Here is a 21940-nt window from a genome sequence, read left to right as displayed (position 1 = left end):
TCAATAAAACATTTCACCATGATGCCATTGGATTTAGGTTAAAAGTTGTATGAATAAATAGGAAATTCCCTTAAATTGATTTTTTGAAATCCAGTCAAGTTTCCACATTGAGTTGATTCAACGTCATCACGTTGATTTATTTTGTCGAAATGATGTGGACATTTTGATTCAACCAGTTTTTGGCCTATTTGGTAATTTTGGCCATCCTGCAAGTGTAAAAACTCCAATACATTTGAACGGATTATGAAAAAGACATGAGGGTTGGACCATTGGTTTTCTTAGAGGAGTATTGGACACCCAACAATTAGCCTTCTGATATTCTAACTCATTCTATAGGATACACAACACTGTTAAACAAAAACATATGATAATATAATATTGCAACTACGAGCTACCATGTTTGCAACTAAGCTGCCACCATTTGGAAAGTACTGGGGAAGCACTCCCAAAAAATGTTGGGATGATAGACCTAATGGGTTTTTTCGGAGCATTGGCAGGGAGACACGTTTGCATACCTTTTCAACACCTTCATAATGTTGGCAGCTTATTGGGAGGCTAGTTTTAAAACACTTTATTTTTACAGAGAACAGCACTGAACTTTAAAAAAACAAAACAATAACACTCACTCACTTAATATTGTAGCTGAATTCGGGAATGATAGCCTGCTAGCCTAGACTTGAATTCGGGAATGATAGCCTGCTAGCCTAGACTTGAATTCGGGAATGATAGCCTGCTAGCCTAGACTTGAATTCGGGAATGATAGCCTGCTAGCCTAGACTTGATTTCGGGAATGATAGCCTGCTAGCCTAGACTTGAATTCGGGAATGATAGCCTGCTAGCCTAGACTTGAATTCGGGAATGATAGCCTGCTAGCCTAGACTTGAATGACCTTTTCATTTATTTTCCATTTTCTGATTTTTGTTGTGGCAAAGAAATCCCAGAGAAAATACGGTGCACTCCGACACTTGTTTGTCACAGAGGTCATATCATGAAAGAACACAAGACGCTGTTGTGTAGTGGAGGCTTTGCAGGTATTCCTATACACACTTTTTTTCAGTGGGCATAGTTTAAACTCACTTCTTAATCCCAAGTCATTAGTATCAACGTAGTGCAGTGGTAGGCGGCTGAATGCATATGATAGTAAAATGTGTAGAATATCAGGAAAATAGCTTATACAGTTGAAGTCAGAAGTTTACATACACCTTAGCCAAATACATTTAAACTCAGTTTTTCACAATTCCTGACATTTAATCCTAGTAAAAAGTCCCTGTCTTAGGTCAGTTAGGATCATCACTTTATTTTAAGAATGTGAAATGTCAGAATAATTGTAGAAAGAATGATTTATTTCAGCTTTCGTTTCTTTCATCACATTCCCAGTGGGTCAGAAGTTTACATACACTCAATTAGTATTTGGTAGCATTGCCTTTAAATTGTTTAACTTGGGTCAAATGTTTTTCGGGTAGCCTTCCATAAGCTTCCCACGATAAATTGGGTGAATTTTGGCCAATTCCTCCTGACAGCTGGTGTAACTGAGTCAGGTTTGTAGGCTTCCTTGCTCGCACACACTTTTTCAGTTCTGCTCACAAATTTTATATGGGATTGAGGTCAGGGCTTTGTGATGACCACTCCAATAACTTGACTTTGATGTCCTTAAGACATTTTGCCACAACTTTGGGAGTATGCTTGGGATCATTGTCCATTTGGAAGATCCATTTGCGACCAACCTTTAACTTCCTGACTGATGTCTTGGGATGTTGCTTCAATATATCCACATAATTTTCCTTCCTCATGATGCTATCCATTTTGTGAAGTGCACCTGTCCCTCCTTCAGCAAAACACCCCCACAACATGATGCTGCCACCACCGTGCTTCATGGTTGGGATGGTGTTCTTCGGCTTGAAAGCCTCCCCCTTTTTCCTCCCACGATGGTCATAACGATGGTCATTATGGCCAAACAGTTCTATTTTTGTTTCATCAGACCAGAGGACATTTCTCCAAAAAGTATGATCTTTGTCCCCATGTGCAGTTGCAAACTGTAGTCTGGTGTTTTTATGTTGGTTTTGGAGTAGTGGCTTCTTGATTGCTGAGCAGCCTTTCAGGTTATGTCGATATAGGACTTGTTTTACTGTGGATATAGATACTTTTGTACCTGTTTCCTCCAGCATCTTCACAAGGTCTGTTGCTGTTGTTCTGGGATTGATTTGCACTTTTCGCACCAAAGTACGTTCATCTCTAGGAGACAGAACGCGTTTCCTTCCTGAGCGGAGGCATTTTCCATGCTGTTTAAAGGCACAGTCAACTTAGTGTGTGTAAACTTCTGACCCACTGGAATTGTGATACAGTGAACTTTCAGTGAAATAATCTGTCTGTAAACAATTGTTGGAAAAATTACTTGTGTCATGAACAAAGTAGGTGTCCTAACCGACTTGCCACAACTATAGTTTGTTAACAAGAACCTAAGTGTATGTAAACTTCTGACTTCAAATGTAGATCAACATGAGATGATCTATAAAACAATCCAAAAAAATCCCTGCCCCATGGCAAAAAGTTTACAATTTGATTTAAAACAGCATCATTTTCTCATAGCCTCATGACAGAATGTCTACGATAGCATTATAAAACTGCAAATGTTTCTCTTTGCACCATTGCAGAATGTGTTGAAATGCCAGAAGTTAGCTGACCCCCTCTCCCCAAATGCGGGGACCCCCAAATGTGGTAGTCTCACCCTGAGTGGAGGTGTAGGCTTACACTGTATCAATTACACTGGACACCTGCTTGTTGAACATCTCATTCCAAAATCATGGGCATTGATATGGAGTTCATCCCCCTTTGCTTCTATAACAGCCTCCACTCTTCTGGGAAGGTTTTCCACTAGATGTTGGAACATTTCTGTGGGAACTTGCTTCCATTCAGCCACAAGAGCATTTGTGAGGTTGGGCAGAGATGTTGGGCGATTAAGCCCGGCTCACAGTCGCCTTCCAATTCATCCCAAAGGTGTTTGATGGAGTTGAGCTCAGGGCTCCGTGCTAGCCGTCAAGTTCTTCCACACCGATCTCGACAAACCATTTCTATATGGACATCACTTTGTGCACGGGGGAATTGTCATGATGAAACAGGAAAGGGCCTTTCCCAAACTGTTGCCACAAAGTTGGAAGCACAGAATCGTTGAGAATGTCATTGTATGCTATAGTGTTAAGATTACCCTTCTCTGGAACTAAGGGTCCTAGCCCGAACCATGAAAACAGCCACAGACCATTATTGCTTTTCCACCAAACTTTACAGTTGGCACTATGCATTCGGGCAGGTAGCATTCTCCTAGCATCCGCCAAACCCAGATTCGTCTGTCGGACTGCCAGATGGTGAAGCGTGATTCATCATCCAGAGAACGTGTTTCCACTGCTCCAGAGTCCACTGGCGGTGAGCTTTACAGCACTTCAGCCGACGCTTGGCATTACACATGGTGATCTTAGGCTTGTGTGGTGCTGCTCGGTCATGGACCTTGCTTCCATAGTCTGTTTGGAACAATGTAGTTTTGCAACCGAGGACAGACGATTTTTACATACTTCAGCACTCGGCAGTCCTGTTCTGTGAGCTTGTGTGGCCTACCACTTCGCAGCTGAGCTGTTGTTGCTTCTAGATGTTTCCACTTCACTATAATAGCACTTACAGTTGACCGGTGCAGCTCTAGCAGGGAAATTTGACAAACTGACTTGTTGGAAAGGTTGCATCCTATGACGGTGCCACATTGAAGGTCTTCAGTAAGGCCATTCTACGGCCAATGTTTGTCTATGGAGATTGCTTGGCTGTGTGCTTGATTTTATACACCTGTCATCAATGGGTGTGGCTGAATTAATTTGAAGGGGTGCCCACATACTTTTGTATGTATAGTGTTTGCATGTAGTACAATAGAGAATAATCATGCACAAAGTAGCATACACAAACGCAAAGTATGTGACATGTATTCACATACTCGCCGCACACATAGTCTAGTTTTCGCAAAATATGGAGCAGCTCACAGAAGAAAGACATTGGTAGCTGGTAGGGTAGATAATTGCCAGTAAATTCTATCTAAGGCAACAATGGTTACGCAAACCAGGTATCTAAAAAGTTTGGTCCGAAGTCTTGGTTGAATCTTTGCCATGTGCATTTCAGTCCTCATGCGCTCTTTGAACATTTCTGAATGCTTTCCCAAAAAACCTTCCCAATTAAAAGTAGGCCTACCTGGCAGAACGACATCATGAGGATTTTTCCCAGACTTCAAAAATGGTCTTCTGATGTGGTTTAAGCAGTATTGTGGACTTAAAACATCACATTTTTGTAGTTTTTCTATAAAAAATGTGATTTTGAGTGAAAACCTGACAAATCTATAGAAAACACATTTAAAACTTTAGGAAAACGTAATTTTTCACACAAGGTGCCTTTCCTTCGCCATGCGTGCCGTTTGGGAAATACCTGGAGAAGTATACTCACGTCTCCAGGCACCACTACACCACTGACCAGTCCTGCTACGACATTGTATTCGGCCCCCTTGAACTTTGCGACCTTTTGCCACATTTCAGGCTTCAAACATAAAGATATAAAACTGTATTTTTTTGTGAAGAATCAACAACAAGTGGGACACAATCATGAAGTGGAACGACATTTATTGGATATTTCAAACTTTTTTAACAAATCAAAAACTGAAAAATTGGGCGTGCAAAATTATTCAGCCCCCTTAAGTTAATACTTTGTAGCGCCACCTTTTGCTGCGATTACAGCTGTAAGTCGCTTGGGGTATGTCTCTATCAGTTTTGCACATCGAGAGACTGAAATTTTTTCCCATTCCTCCTTGCAAAACAGCTCGAGCTCAGTGAGGTTGGATGGAGAGCATTTGTGAACAGCAGTTTTCAGTTCTTTCCACAGATTCTCGATTCGATTCAGGTCTGGACTTTGACTTGGCCATTCTAACACCTGGATATGTTTATTTTTGAACCATTCCATTGTAGATTTTGCTTTATGTTTTGGATCATTGTCTTGTTGGAAGACAAATCTCTGTCCCAGTCTCAGGTCTTTTGCAGACTCCATCAGGTTTTCTTCCAGAATGGTCCTGTATTTGGCTCCATCCATCTTCCCATCAATTTTAACCATCTTCCCTGTCCCTGCTGAAGAAAAGCAGGCCCAAACCATGATGCTGACACCACCATGTTTGACAGTGGGGATGGTGTGTTCAGGGTGATGAGCTGTGTTGCTTTTACGCCAAACATAACGTTTTGCATTGTTGCCAAAAAGTTCAATTTTGGTTTCATCTGACCAGAGCACCTTCTTCCACATGTTTGGTGTGTCTCCCAGGTGGCTTGTGGCAAACTTTAAACGACACCTTTTTATGGATATCTTTAAGAAATGGCTTTCTTCTTGCCACTCTTCCATAAAGGCCAGATTTGTGCAATATACGACTGATTGTTGTCCTATGGACAGAGTCTCCCACCTCAGCTGTAGATCTCTGCAGTTCATCCAGAGTGATCATGGGCCTCTTGGCTGCATCTCTGATCAGTCTTCTCCTTGTATGAGCTGAAAGTTTAGAGGGACGGCCAGGTCTTGGTAGATTTGCAGTGGTCTGATACTCCTTCCATTTCAATATTATCGCTTGCACAGTGCTCCTTGGGATGTTTAAAGCTTGGGAAATATTTTTGTATCCAAATCCGGCATTAAACTTCTTCACAACAGTATCTCGGACCTGCCTGGTGTGTTCCTTGTTCTTCATGATGCTCTCTGCGCTTTTAACGGACCTCTGAGACTATCACAGTGCAGGTGCATTTATACGGAGACTTGATTACACACAGGTGGATTGTATTTATCATCATTAGTCATTTAGGTCAACATTGGATCATTTAGAGATCCTCACTGAACTTCTGGAGAGAGTTTGCTGCACTGAAAGTAAAGGGGCTGAATAATTTTGCACGCCCAATTTTTCAGTTTTTGATTTGTTAAAAAAGTTTGAAATATCCAATAAATGTCGTTCCACTTCATGATTGTGTCCCACATGTTGTTGATTCTTCACAAAAAAATACAGTTTTATATCTTTATGTTTGAAGCCTGAAATGTGGCAAAAGGTCGCAAAGTTCAAGGGGGCCGAATACTTTCGCAAGGCACTGTAAGTTCAGTTTTGTAGAGATAAAATGTCACCCAAAGTGGCATCTTACAGATTAAATATCCTATGTTATGAGAAATTGTAGGCCTATTAATTTAGGTAGTGGTTAATTGACAATTAGCCCTGGAAAGATTCAGAACACATTGGAATGGATAATGAAGATGGTCTAGAGCAGGGATGGGCAACTAGCGAGGGGACTGGGGAGAGGGCCACTAAAATAGGGGGGGTGGATGTGGATACGCAGACCCACAAGCCACTGTGGCCCCTCGTGATGAGTTCCGTTTTTTATGTGGCCCCCACCCCCATAAAAGTTGCCCATCTCTGGTCGAGATGTAAAACTGCTTGTATTTTGCACATCAGATTTTCAGATGTTTGATTTTTTTTTATTCCTATAAAGATATAACTCTAGGTTACTACCTACACCCAGGGCATTGCAGTCACTCAGACAATCTATGTCTCCTCACTTTTTAAGACTGGGATGTGACCCAGATCCCATCTCTAGCACCATCATTATCACACCCCCCAGTGAACAGATGGTGCTTCACGCTCAGTGATCATTCTGAGGAAATCCCCCACAGGCATTATAAACTCAGTCGGCGACAACAGGACAGTATGCTGTTAATGTAGTGTACTATAAGTTAAACCAGTCACCATGATGCCATCACCATAAGCCATGCTGTACCTCAGCTTCTTCAAGGGCCCAACATTGTGTGTTTTAATCCGGAACACGTCCGTCTTATTTTTCTCAAATGCCGTTCGGCTTCTGTAATGTGAAAAAAGATAGCATGAGCAAGAGAGCGAGACAGCCTACAAGATAAATAGGGATAAAGATAGATCTGGTCAATTGCAGCTGTTGACAGATTAGACCACTTAGTGTGAGGCACAATGAGGATCTCCTGCCAGGCTGGTAAGGGTGGCAGAATCCCAGTATTCTGTTGCCTCCTCTAAAATATTGGTAACACTTTCTTTGACATGAGTGGTCTTGAATGTACATGACACCTTATGATAGGTCTTATGTCATATTCATGTCATATGAACCATCAAATAAAGTGTTACCTGAAAGACAATCCTATTCAGCGTCAGATCAAAAGTGTCATGTGCATAGGCCAGCCTACTATTGTCTCTGTCACAGGGTGGTAGAATCGGACACCTGCCCAGAGACACTCTGGGGTTTTGGCACTCCTCTACCCACTCCTCTACCTCTGACAGTGACAAATAGTTGGTGTCTCTGCGGCAGGTCCTTCTCTGCCATCCGTGGTGAATCAGATACGATACCCTCCGACAATAGAGAATAGACCTGGCATTGTCATTGACCCACATTTCTCTTAATGCTCCCCTGCCCACAATGATGGTGAATATTCAACTCTATGTGATAATGCCAGGCCTGTACTCCCTAAATAAAGGGCAAAATGAGTTAAAGGACTAAATGACTGTCCAACACTGTGTCTAAAATGTACCTGCAAAAGAAATTCAAACTGACATTGACAAAACAAATCAACCCCAATGCAAACTTTGGAATTCATGTCACCTGAACAGTTATCTCTGCACAGTTCCATCGGAATTCATGTCACCTGAACAGTTATATCTGCACAGTTCCATCGGAATTCATGTCACCTGAACAGTTATCTCTGCACAGTTCCATCGGAATTCATGTCACCTGAACAGTTATATCTGCACAGTTCCATCGGAATTCATGTCACCTGAACAGTTATATCTGCACAGTTCCATCGGAATTCATGTCACCTGAACAGTTATATCTGCACAGTTCCATCGGAATTCATGTCACCTGAACAGTTATATCTGCACAGTTCCATTGGAATTCATGTCACCTGAACAGTTATATCTGCACAGTTCCATCGGAATTCATGTCACCTGAACAGTTATATCTGCACAGTTCCATCGGAATTCCAAAATGTTGCATTTCGTTCTGCCTTGATTGTTCCAATCTTGCAGACCTGTTGAAAACCAGAGCTTCCACTTACCTGTATCATGATGCAAATGTTCATTGATCATTCCATAATACAGGTAGAACATACAGGACATTGGCTATATCTGAGTAAGGTGAAACTGTACTCCTCAGTTGTAATGTTGGTAATAACAATAAAGCTATATGTCACAGCTATTTGTAATGAATTACACATTGACACATGAATATACACAGCAGACTGCATACATACTATATGCACATACATTTGTATATATACAGTATCTTCGTATGTTCATCTGTATATTCTGTGACATATTGAGTCAATGTGTCTAATGTGATGGGGGAGAATGACAGGACTTCCAGGTGTGAGTGACAAGGTGTAGTCAACTGTACTATGGATGAGGCCTAGGTACAGGATACTGTGCACGTGTAAATCTATCTGCGTATCCATGGGTGTGTAGTGATAAGGAGAGCCTGCGACTTGCATGATAACAGTCCCTGTACTATGGGTCCTCATATTACGACACAGATTAGTGTGTCGTCTGGAAATGACATCGTGGTCTTCTTTCATTTGCTCTAAATGAAAAGAAGACCGGCCATGTCACGTAGTTCTTCCTTACTCCAGATACTCTGTGTGTCCATTATGTGTACGGAGTGCATCCCGTACTTTAGCCAGGCCTCTATCAAACGCATTACAAGCTTTGCTTCCTCTCATAATGGATCGTATCCATCAGTCACATCATTTCTATGACCATCTGGCAAACGTGATAAGGCCAGTTCTTAAAATGATCAGTAGCTTTTTTTGTGGTTTGATAAATGTATTGATTTGATAGTTGAGGTCAGAGCAGCATCACTAAGTCAGCTCATGTGAGGCTCATGTGGTTAAAGTTACAGGACTGCACTCTTATACAGCCTCATACCCACAATGCAACACAACACAGGTAATCCTACTGTAATAATCATCCTTAGGTAGACCGATAAAAATACCTCTTTTCTGTGCTGAAGAATCAGAGAGAAATGCAAAGGTTAAAGGTTAAAGAGTAACAGTTGGCATAGAAAATGATTTTTTTTCTGCACAAATAGTAAAATTCCACATTGTACATTCCATTCACAACATCCAAATTGTACATTCATGAATTAGGATGAAAACTTATGCCTTGTCAATGATTCACAGTGTATATAATTCAATGCTAGCAATAAATGAATACTAAAGATTGAAACATATTGACAGAGCATTTTGAGTTCAGGATTACGTTTATAAGATAATATGGAACATGATTGGGATCGTGTCCTTTTATAACCCTGACCCTCTGTGAGTCAGTAGTTCATTATAGTAAGTGATGTATTCCAGCATTTATTTTTAGTAATACCGCAGAGCTGACATATGCATTAGGAGAAAATACCATTGAACTCACTTGCTGGCCAGGTGCACTTTGGGAGTGATACCAAAGTCTCCAAAAAGAGTGACAAACACATTGGCGTCTGTGCCTGCCCCTCTCACATCACCTGTGACAGTCACCACCTCATACACTGAGAGAGAGAGAGAGAGAGAGAGAGAGAGAGAGAGAGAGAGAGAGAGAGAGAGAGAGAGAGAGAGAGAGAGAGAGAGAGAGAGAGAGAGAGTGAGGCATAATTTCATTAGTTGATTTGATACATTAGTTGAGCCCACAATACAACAATCTATTCAGAAGCCCTGCTGAAACGCAGATTAAAAATGTTGTCCTTCTGCTTGTGGACATGACCTCGCTTTACAGCGTCAGCTGAACATTGGGCCTGAACCCTGTCCAATCTATTTCTCCATAAGTTTGACCAGGCTTCATAAACAAATAGGATAAAAGTAAGATCATAAGAACTGGCAGTGTGTCACCTGAAAACATGTTGATAGCCTTTTACGATGGCGCAATTAGTAGCATTATGTTTCCTTCCATAGAGGGCTGCCAGGGAACTCACTGCAGATAATCTGCCGTTGGAGAATCCATGCCTGGCTGCAAGCCTACTAAGGCTTTCTCTCTCACATTTCAGAGCTGGATTTCTCTCTCTCTCTCTCTCTCTCTCTCTCTCTCTCTCTCTCTCTCTCTTTCCCTTTCCCTCTCACTCTGTCTGTCTGTCTGACTAACTGACAGCCTCCAAACAGACAGGGAGGAAGGTAGATGAACACTCCTCAGTATCGTGTGACTGTGTTTGTTTGGAACCCACCACACCCGTCTCTCCGTGTTTATGTCTGTGACTAAAGCATGTGTAGATGTATTTGTTTTTCTGCTAAAGCTGTAAGTCAGTGGAAGGGCTTTCTATAATTCCTTGAGTCTGGTGTGATTACATTTCATTGCTCTTTTTATACAAACAATATGAACCTGGATTGTTATAGGTTCCCGAATGATTTCCTTTGTTATATTATGTCTTCTTCCTTCATCAGGCTTCATCATGCTTCATCAGGCTTCATCATGCTTCACCAGGCTTCATTAGGCGTTTTCTATACCACTGAGAACTGAAGGTAAAGTACACTTAGAAAAAGCTTTGGCTTTCCGCCTTGAAGAACCCTTTTTGTCTCCAGGTAGAACCCTTTTTAGTTCCAGATAAAAACCCTTCTGGGTTCCAGGTAGAACCCTCTGTGGAAAGGGTTCTACATGGAACCAAATAGCGTTCTTCAAAGGGTTCTCCTATGAAAACAGCCAAAGAACCCTTTAAGATTCTAGATAGCACCTTTTTGCACATGGTGGTAATAGGATAGAGCTTGGGCTATAGAGTAATGTAACCAGGGCGTTTGGGTAAAAACCCCTGGACAGTCAATAGCATTAGGTAACATGCAGATCATGGTTACAGTTTTTCTCAATTGCTAAATCACAATTTCTGAAACCTTGCTCCATTTCCTGAAAACATTAAACACAAAACCTCATCTTCAAGCACTATTTACATAACCTCTAACTCCTCTTGCAAAATGAAACTTTCACCTCAAAACAGTTTACAAACAAAGTGATCAAAATGATATACACACTCTCAAGCAGTCAGTAAACAATACACCGAAAAATAGAAAACACATTGTTCAAAACATACAATTCTCAGGGAGAAGTACATTTTCAATCTAAAAAAATATTCCTATTTTTCCGTCATTGTCTTTTGATGAACGAAAACATGTTCTATCATAGTAGCTCAAAATGTATCAGAAATTACTACTCTGCTTTGCAATTTTGTTTTTTGTTCTTCCTCCTCCTTGTACCCCTATTTTTACAGTACTGTACCCTGCATCTCACAAACTTGTCCTTTGTCTCTGTGATACTGTAATTCTTGTTCTTTGTTGATATGAACCTGCAACCAGTCAACATCTACTGTGCAGTCGGTACTGTTAATAAATGGAAAGCACAATGTTCAGGGCCATACAATTTGTCCATTGTACAGTATACAGCCTACAATGCACTGTACTACAGTATCCATTCTCAGACTTTCTCCTTCCCACCTTCAACAACCTGTTTGCTCTCTGAACTGGCTTATATTGGTTGTGTCACATCATTTGAAACAGGTTAAATCCATTTTGAGTGGTTGTGTTCAATCAATGACATATGTTCTCTATTTGTATTTGATTGTTGCCACTTGTGTTTACCAGTATGGATGACATGTGCATTAGAGTGCAAAATGAGAGAGAGAGAGAGAGAGAGAGAGAGAGAGAGACAGAGAGACAGAGAGAGAGACAGAGAGAGAGAGAGAGAGAGACAGAGACAGAGAGAGAGAGAGAGAGAGAGAGAGAGAGAGAGAGAGAGAGAGAGAGAGAAGAGAGAGAGAGAGAGAGAGAGAGAGAGATGATAGAACCTGATCACAGAGAGAGACCTGATAAAGAGAGATGATTAAACCTGATCTCAGAGAGACCTGATAAAGAGAGATGATTAAACCTGATCTCGGAGAGAGACCTGATAAAGAGAGATGATTAAACCTGATCTCAGAGAGAGACCTGATAAAGAGAGATGATTAAACCTGATCTGAGAGACCTGATAAAGAGAGATGATTAAACCTGATCTCAGAGAGAGACCTGATAAAGAGAGATGATAAAACCTGATCTCAGAGACCTGATAAAGAGAGATGATAAAACCTGATCTCAGAGAGAGACCTGATAAAGAGAGATGAGAAAACCTGATCTCAGAGAGACCTGATAAAGAGAGATGATTGAACCTGATCTCAGAGAAAGACCTGATAAAGAGAGATGATAAAACCTGATCTCAGAGAAAGACCTGATAAAGAGAGATGATTAAACCTGATCTCAGAGAAAGACCTGATAAATTATTATAACAAGAGATGTGATAATGGTATGACCTGATGAACCTGAGCTGATATGTGTAGAAGATAGAGAGTTCTCCTTCTGGAGCCTAGGTTAGCAGGCCAAGCCTTCAGCCAAGCCTCACTTTATCAAAGCCAGGTAACTGAGAAGACAGACACCTATCCTCCTTAGGCCTTAAATGATGAGACACCACTAACCCAAACTGCATCTCCATCACAGTCACAGAGCAGACTAAATATAGATCTGCTTTTGTGTTAACTGCTTTTACTAGCAGTGCAATGTAAAGATGAAACCTACCATTAACAGTATTACTTTAAATGGAAAATGGTCTTTAGTGAGCTATTGAAAGGCTTGCTATAGCTCTTTCAGTAAGGCCCAGCTTAGTGTGTGTGTGTGTGTGTGTGTGTGTGTGTGTGTGTGTGTGTGTGTGTGTGTGTGTGTGTGTGTGTGTGTGTGTGTGTGTGTGTGTGTGTGTGTGTGTGTGTGTGTGTGTGTGTGTGTGTGTGTGTGTGTGCGTGTGTGTGTGTCTGGTCTCAGTCCTTGCTCCTTTCCCCAGCGTTGCTCTCAGCTCTACCCCAACCTTTCCTCCCAACCCTGGCCCTAGGCCCTGGCCCCAGCCTGACTCCAAGCAGCTGTCGGCCTCTCAGTCTCTGTGGGGCTTCATTCATGTGGAACACACTGAGCTTTCATCCAGGGACAATCACAGAGGGGTCCCCAGACAGGCTCTACAACAACACAGTAGAGTCCAGCTTGGCTGTAGAAATAGAACTCAGTGCCACTTCAGAATACAGCACTGCTTAGAACTGGAGTACCTTACAACCCAGACTTACAGCTGAACTATGTAGAGGTACTGTCATGCCCTAGCTGGGAGCCGTCCCATGGTCCTACCTTTCTTTTTGTGGTACTCTTCCTCATAGCCATCAGAGGAGTCTGTTTGGTAGGTCATCAGCTCATTGTAGTAGATCTCAGCGTAATCCACCTGCTTGGCCTTGGGCTTCTTCCCTTTCTTCCCTTTCTTGTCTTTCTTGTCCTCATCACTGTCGGCCGATCCCTTCTTCGGCTTCTTCTTCTTTTTCTTCTTGGAGTCTTCTTCTTCTCCCTCCTGATCTTCCAAGAGGGGCTCCTCATCCTGAGCTTTCTTCTTCTTCTTCCCTCCATCTGTGGACTTCCTACCTTTGGACCCCATCTCCTCCTCTGCCTGTTGGTCTCCCTCAGAAGACGACTTCTTTTTCTTCTTCTTTTCCTCCTTAACTTCTCCCTCAGTCATGTCCTCTTCTTCGGATTTCTTCTTCTTGGGTTTGGTTTCGATGGTGTCATTGTTGTTCTGCTCGTCATCTCCCTCTTCCTCATTTTCAATCACTTCATCCCCCTCCCTCTTCTCTGCATCATCTTCTGCTTTCTTTTTCTTCTTTTCTTTTTTCTCGTTCACCTTATCGTGGCGTTCCCCTTTATTCTTCCTCTCTTTCTCTGGTTCCTCGTCAGACTCCTCTGGGATCTTGTGTTTCTTCCTCTTCTTCGCTCCGTCTGGCTTGGTGTCTCCGCTGGCGTCAGACTTGCTCTTCCCTTTCGGTTTTGGCTCCTTTTCCTCCACGTTGCAATCCACCTCTTCAGTTTCCTCCGTTCCTGCAGTTTTTTTCTCTTTTGAGGGCATATTTTATTCATCTGCTTCCCTGGCCTTCAGTTTCGTAAGAGCTTCCTTGAGTTTCTGGAGGTGTAAGACAATTCATTTGACCCGTGGCGGAAGGCCGCGCAGTGGCCCCTGGGTACACTGGACTGGACTGGCTGGTGTGTGGGTTTGCGGGAGGAGGATGCTGGGGCCGCAGGGAGCTCTGTCTGGCTAGGAGCGCTCCTCCTGGGGCAGGGCCGCCAACACGCTCTGCTCATGAAAAATTACTGGCTTCACGTGACCCACAGGAGAAAGCCCTGTGAAAAAGGAGCCTTGCCGAGAGAACTTATCCTCTCTGCCCCGCGCTGTGTTCTCCATTATTCATAGTGTCAGGATCGCTTTACGGGCCGGGGGCGTCTCGCTTTTACCTATGTGCACACTCAAGCACACGTACACTCACACACCTACAAGCACAAACACAACACACACCCCTCTCCACCACCTAACACGCCTGGACACACATAATGCATTATCATGAACAACTGCAGGACATGAATGAACATACAAGGCCTAAGTGTATTGAACTCATATTAGTCCTATGCATGGAGCGCTTACCTACAGCTAGTCTATAGTCAAACTAAATGTCCAGCTGTAAGACGAATGTCCAAACAATGATTATCTTATGGCTGGTGCTATGGATCCACTTTGCACCTCAGAGAGCTGGTTAGAGAATTTAGTTGTAGCAAATATTTAATATCTGACAACCATTAACCATAAAGTAAAACAAAAAAATAAGTTCAGATGTTTTTTGACCAAAGAAAACAGCCTTTCATGCTAATCAAAACCATTTAGTGTTTATAACTACATTCATAAAGTATTATGACCAAGCTGTATGATGCATTATGATGAAAAGTTCTATAAATTAGCAATAAGGGGCAGCAGGGTAGCCTAGTGGTTAGAGCATTGGACTAGTAACCGAAAGGTTGCAAGTTCATATCCCCGAGCTGACAAGGTACAAATCTGTCGTTCTGCCCCTGAACAGGCAGTTAACCCACTGTTCCTAGGCCGTCATTGAAAATAAGCATTTGTTCTTAACTGACTTACCTAGTTAAAAAAATAAGGCCTGAGGGGGTGTGGTATATGGCCAATATATGCTGTTCTTATGTACAACACAACATACAACACAAACCCCCGACGTGCCTTATTTATATTATAAACTGGTTACCAACGTAATTAGAGCAGTAAAAAAATATACCTGTGGTATACGGTCTGACGTAACACGGCTGTCAGCCAATCAGCATTCAGGGCTCGAACCACCCAGTTTATAACGCCTAATACAAATCATGTATAGTATATAGCTACTTCAGTCACACCTTCAGTAAAGCTCCATCCATAATGACCTCTGTTGTTTAGAAGGAGTCAGGTCAACCCAGCCTCACCTCTGACCACGTCCTGCAAGAACAAGGTATTTAGCTTGTGATATACAAACTATCATCTACTGTAGCCTACTTACTAGAGTTAAATACTGTGCATTGTTGTGGTTTCAGTTTGCTTGTTTAATCAGGAAATGCAGGACATTTTTTTAAGCCGTTTCTCCTACTCTTTTAAATGGAGTTGAATAAAACATGTTTTAATCACACAGACCCATGTTTTAATCACACAGACCCATGTTTAATTCACATGGACAAACGATTCAAATAGACGACAGACGATAAGACAGGTTAACCACTTACACAAAGCTACAGGCAAAGTAACACTTGATCTAATCCTGGATAAAAATCCAATCTCAAGTAGTACTGCATTGTACTTTGATATCCTGCATTCTATGAATGCTAAAACAAATGAAAAGGTCAGCACAACTTCCTGTTGAGGGTTGAGAAGTTTTTAAGAAAACAGTAACCTCAGACGATGTATTATTTCGGAATCAAGTTCATGTGCACATGTGGCACACTCCATAACCTTTCGTATACATATCTGCACCTGTGCATGAGCCAAACGGCTCCATTAGGCTTATTGCTGCTACCAGATACCGGATCATCTAGACAGGAGGCGGTCAGGGGGGAAGGAGATTAAGGAAGGGGATTGGAGAGGAGGGAAAGAGATCGGGCATAATAATCTTCATATCTCTATAATCAACTGTCTGATGATACCCAATCCACAAATGACTGCAGATAGTCAGGTCTCGTCTCAGCAGTTAACCGCAGAGCATATCTAAAAATAGCTACATGATTGACTGATTGATGTGTTTTATTATTATAGTGTTGGTCATCTTCAGGATGCCCAGCCCACATGGACTTATAAAACACTGCATTTGCTGTAGCTAAATAAATAAATAATGTATATATATGTTCACCACAGGAGGTTGGTGTCACCTTAATTGGGGAGGAGAAGCTCCTGGTAATGGCTGGAGCTGAATAGGTGGAATAGTATCAAACAGATTATTTCCATGTGTTTGATGCCATTCCATTTGCTCAGATCCAGCCATTATTGTGAGCGGACCTCCCCTCAGCAGCCTCCATTGATGTTCACATACAGTATACAGTATATACGGCAGTGACATACAATTGAGAAAACAAAACAAAAACCTTTTAAGTATAAAACTTCTCTTGTCGCGTCTTCCAAGATTTGGAGATCAAATTTGCAACCAGGAACACTTCTTCTCTGAATTGTCATTCAAGGTTTTCTTCAGCACTACTACAGAATAGTTCTGTTTTTGTTGTTACCAGTTTTTTCAAACAAGGTTTCTCTTAAATCATCATATAATGTACAGTAAAATAAAAAGTGCAGTTCATCGCAAGACTGTACTGTACATAGCCACTTTTCTTTGTTTATGGCATTGAACCTACCTACTTCCATTTCCAGAGGAGGTATCCCGGTTGAACCTACCTACTTCCATTTCCAGAGGAGGTATCCCGGTTGAACCTACCTACTTCCATTTCCAGAGGAGGTATCCCGGTTGAACCTACCTACTTCCATTTCCAGAGGAGGTATCCCGGTTGAACCTACCTACTTCCATTTCCAGAGGAGGTATCCCGGTTGAACCTACCTACTTCCATTTCCAGAGGAGGTATCCTGGTTGAACCTACCTACTTCCATTTCCAGAGGAGGTATCCCGGTTGAACCTACCTACTTCCATTTCCAGAGGAGGTATCCCGGTTGAACCTACCTACTTCCATTTCCAGAGGAGGTATCCCGGTTGAACCTACCTACTTCCATTTCCAGAGGAGGTATCCCGGTTCTCAACTGGGCACACAGGGAGGGACCTTTGGTTTCTGGTTAGGTGAGAGGTGACATGAGGTTCTGGATCCTAGCTGTCAGTTGACCATTTCTCTTTGTAGTTTAGGGTTCATTTGTGTTTGATCACTTTGATATTGCATCATAACTTATTTCTAAATACAGTATGTGTTGTAGATCAGCTTCCTTAAATATGTCGTTGAGTTCCTTTGTCCAAGGGTAGTTGTGTTTTATCCTAGTTGAAAACCATGTTTGTTATTCTGTCTTCTGGCACATCAATAACATGGTTCCATAACCTAATCATTTCACCCCTCTGACCCCCCTTTCATGGGCTCCAAAACCATGTCTCATTGAATAGCAAGGCTTGGGGCAAACTTATGCACTGCTAAAAAACATTGTATGCCTCTATTCTGAATAGAGGTTGCTGTTTTGGCTTTTTTTTACAAACCCAGATTCCAGCAGCATAGTTCAATATAGGACACACATATGAATTATATAGCTGTGAATATGTACCAAGGTCTTTAGAGATTTTCAATTTACTAAGAATGGACCCCAACACTCTACTTTCAGAGTCAGATATGGACTTGATACCCTCCTCAACGGTCATATATTGATCAAAAAGGAAACCAGGGTATTTACAATGCACTCATGAAGTATTCAGACCCGTTCTCTTCTTCCAGATGTTGTTACATAACAGCCTTTTTCTAGAATGGATGAAACAATACGTTTTCCTCATCAATCTACACACAATAGCCCATAATGACAAAGCGAAAACTGCTTTTTATAATATTTTTCAAATGCATATAAAAATATTTAGGAAAACCTGTTTTTGCTTTGTCATTATCGGCTATTGTAGGTAGATTGATGAGCGGGAAAAAACAATTTAATCAATTATAAGAATAAGACAAAAGTCTGAAAAGGTCTGAATACATTCCGAATGCACTGTATATGAGCAAGTGTCCTTTAGGGGTATTGCTCCAAAATAAAAGTCATGAATACTTCTTACTCTACCCTTTTTTCTGAAGTGCATTATCTGGGTTTTATTTTGGTGTGGGTTTTTTTGTGGTTTTTACTCTGGTGTACCAGATCTCCATCTGGTGTACCAGATCTCCATACTACAGTCTCCAGTCAGGCCAATACACTCAGGACCTTTACTTTCCACAAGCTCTGTTGAGGTAATCACATTCAACCCCACACATGTATTCAGACAGTTGATGGGATGTTACAAAACAGTTGACGACCAGTTTTCCCTTTGTTGATATTGATGTGAAATGTATCATTTTGTGGTGATAATCTACCATTCAGAATGTCTCACTTGGAATCCTTTAATTAAGAAGCCAATGAACTTTTCCCCATTCCTATTTCCCCACATTTCGAAAACAATTCTTACACATTTTCAAACTTGAGTAAATTGTAAGTAAGAATTTGTTATTAACTGACTTGCCTAGTTAAATTTTAAAAAACACCATACAAAAAAGGTGCTATCCAGAATCTGAAAGGGTTCTTTGGCTGTCCCCATAGGAGAACCCTTTTTGATTCTGTAGAAAGGGTTCTTTGGCTGTCCCCATAGGAGAACCCTTTTTGATTCTGTAGAAAGGGTTCTTTGGCTGTCCCCATAGGAGAACCCTTTTTGATTCTGTAGAAAGGGTTCTACATGGAATCCAAAAGGGTTCTACTTGGAACCAAAAAGGACAGCCAAAGAACACTTTTGGAACCCATCATAAACAAATAATTAATTTCTTACCTTCTTAAGGACTTACCTCTTCATCCATATCCTATCAACTGCTGATCATCACAATCAATGTGACGACCTGCATCTACACAACTGGATAACTGCTCACCTGTATCCCTACCCGACCTCTTCATTTTCTTTATAACCGTGCTGACTTCTCTGAATCTTCTCCTCCGTACCTGCTAGTGAGGTGACCTGAAGATCACGAGGTCAATCCCTTGTACTCTGCTCCCTTTATACCCCATGTCACCTCTTTAAATAAGCATGAGAACACCATTCAGTGGAAAGTGAACTTGGATTTAATTAGAACAGGTGAAAACAGAGAAAGCTTTGTGATTATACTGTAAGAGGAGAGACACAGTGATTGAAGTTTACTTGGTTAGGATTCAGACAGGTTGGTTATGTTGAAAGGCCTATGTTTAAAGGGGAATATTGTGATTCTTGTGGCTTCTCGGTCAGTGTCAAATATTTTGGGCAGATATGGACTGTGTTTTATTCCTCTAAAAGCTACACGGAGCTTGATACATAGTGTATGTAGGATCTGGAAAACTTAATTACACACATTCTCAATTCAAATACGCTTTTTTGCTGCACAGGAAATGGTTTTGACTTGTTTCGGGGGCCTACCCTATACATCTAAATACCTAGTGGTCCTGACAGCTCAACGGTTGAAGTATTATGCTAGGCCTGTGAAATGTATTAGGCCTATACAGTGCATTCGGGAAACTATTCAGACTTCTTGACTTTTTTCACATTTCGTTACGTTACAGCCTTATTCTAAAATTGATTCAATTGTTGTTTTTCCTCATCAATCTACACACAATACCACATAATGCCAAACCAAAAACAGTTTTTTCGACATTTTTGCAAATGTATAAAACCTATTAACCTGAAATATCACATTTACATAAGAATTCAGACCCTTTACTCAGTACTTTGTTGAAGCATCTTTGGCGAGCGATTACAGCCTCGAGTTTTCTTGGGTATGACGCTATAAACTTGACACACCTGTATTTTTGGAGTTTTCCCATTTTCTCATTCTTCTCTGGAGATACTCTCAGGTTCTGTCAGGTTGGACGGGGAGCGTCGCTGCACAGCTATTTTCAGGTCTCTCCAGAGATGTTCGATCTGGTTCAAGTGGCTGTGCAACTCAGGGACATATGGAGACTTGTCCCGAAGCCACCCCTGCATTGTCTTGGCTGTGTGCTTAGGGTCGTTGTCCTGTTGGAAGGTGAATCTTCTTCCCAGTCTGAGGTCCTGAGCAGGCTTTCATCAAGGATCTCTCTGTACTTTTCTCCATTCATATTTTCCTTGATTCTAACTAGTCTCTCAGTCCCTGCCGCTGAAAAACATTCCCACAGCATGATGCTGCCACCACCATGTTGTACAGTAGAGATGCTGCCGGGTTTCCTCCAGACGTGACACCTGGCATTCAGGTCAGAGTTCAATCTTGGTTTCATCAGACCAGAGAATTTTGTTTCTCATGGTCTGAGAGTCCTTCGGGTGCCTTTTGGCAAACTCCAAACGGGCTGTCATGTGCCTTTCACTGAGGAGTGGCTTCCGTCTGGCAACTCTACCATAAAGGCCTGATTGGTGGAGTGCTACAAAGATGGTTGTCATTCTGGAAGGTTCTCCCATCTCCACAGAGGAACTCTGGAGCTCTGTCAGAATGACCATCGGGTTCTTGGTCACCTCCTTGACCAAGGCCCTTCTCCCCCGATTGCTCAGTTTGGCCGGGCAGCCAGCTCTCGGAAGAATCTTGATGGTTCCAAACTTCTTCCAATTAAGAATGATGGAGGCCACTGTGTTCTTGGGGACCTTCAATGCTGCAGAAATGTTTTGGTTCCCTTCCCCAGATCTGTGCCTCAACACAATCCTGTCTCGGAGCTCTACGGACAATTCCTTCGACCTCGTTTTTACTCTGACGTGCATTATCAACTGTGGGACCTTATATAGACAGATGTGTGCCTTTCCAAATCATGCCCAATCAATTCAATTCACCACAGGTGGACTCCAATCCAGTTGTAGAAACATCTAAAGGATGATCAATGGAAACAGGATGCACCTGAGTCTCATTGCAAAGGGTCTGTTTTTTATTTCTAAAAATCTGTTATGGGATATTGTGGGATGAGGGATAAAAATGATTTAATCCATTTTTGAACAAGGCTGTAATGTAACAAAATGTGGAAAAAGTCAAAGGGTCGGAATACTTTCCGAATGCACTGTATATGATGCACATGGTGGTGGATACTATACTGTAGGCCAGGTCTGCCTTGATACCTCATTCATGGTGTGTAGATATGAAGTGTATCACATCACCTACAGATGTAGGATCTTAATTTGATCACCTTGTTGCAGGAGAACTTTCCTGCAATGCGTTTGTATTTGAGGTCAAAAAGGTTTCTTAAGCTTGTAATTTCCGGTTTGACATTTCAGAGTTGATTTTCGCTTACGAAAAATGTATATTAATTATAATCCACATAATAATTCACATTTCCTGTTACTACAGGATTATTTTCCTGCTGTAGCAAACTGGCTCAAATTAAGATCCTACATCTGTAAGAGTTTCATTGATTTATCCATGTCATGTGTGTCCAACATTACTTGATAGATGATACGTGTGGGGTCCCAACATCTTGTATATAATAGCATGGTCTTTCTCAGATTTCACTGCCATGGCAGGTGTATTCCTATTGCACCTAATAGTTATGGTATATGGTGACTCAGTGGGACTTGATCATGATGTACAGATGCCATATCTTAATTTGAGCCAGTTTCAGACAGCAGGAAAAGAGTCCTGCATCAACAGAAAATGTGTATTTTTATGTGGATTATAATTTATGATTTTTTTTTGCAGAGCAAATCAAGTATAAAATGTTAAAGTGGAAATTACAAACTTTAAAAGCCTTTTTAAACCTTGATTACACTACAAGTTTGCATTTCCTTCAACAGGATGGTCAAATTATGATCCTACATCTGTAAAGGCAGCAGTAGCTGCCTTCCGTTAGTGATTCAGTGAGCGGACAGGACATAGACACCACGTCTGCTTA

General features: G+C 41.6%; 1 protein-coding gene across 1 annotated transcript in view; it reads right to left on the bottom strand.

The window, feature by feature from the left end:
• LOC115120233 (lipoxygenase homology domain-containing protein 1) overlaps nucleotides 1-14216 on the bottom strand; it is a 53563-nt gene extending 39347 nt beyond the window's left edge. The window contains 3 exon segments of the mRNA XM_065017334.1: nucleotides 6810-6890; nucleotides 9470-9584; nucleotides 13207-14216. Of these exon segments, the coding sequence (XP_064873406.1) occupies nucleotides 6810-6890; nucleotides 9470-9584; nucleotides 13207-13969 (959 nt within the window). The 5' untranslated portion in view covers nucleotides 13970-14216.
• Between the last annotated feature and the right edge of the window lie 7724 nt (nucleotides 14217-21940).

This window comes from Oncorhynchus nerka, linkage group LG4, assembly GCF_034236695.1.
Source record: "Oncorhynchus nerka isolate Pitt River linkage group LG4, Oner_Uvic_2.0, whole genome shotgun sequence".
Taxonomy (NCBI): domain Eukaryota; kingdom Metazoa; phylum Chordata; class Actinopteri; order Salmoniformes; family Salmonidae; genus Oncorhynchus; species Oncorhynchus nerka.
The sequence above is the reverse complement of the archived record's forward strand: the minus strand, read 5'-3'. Positions and strand labels throughout refer to the sequence as shown.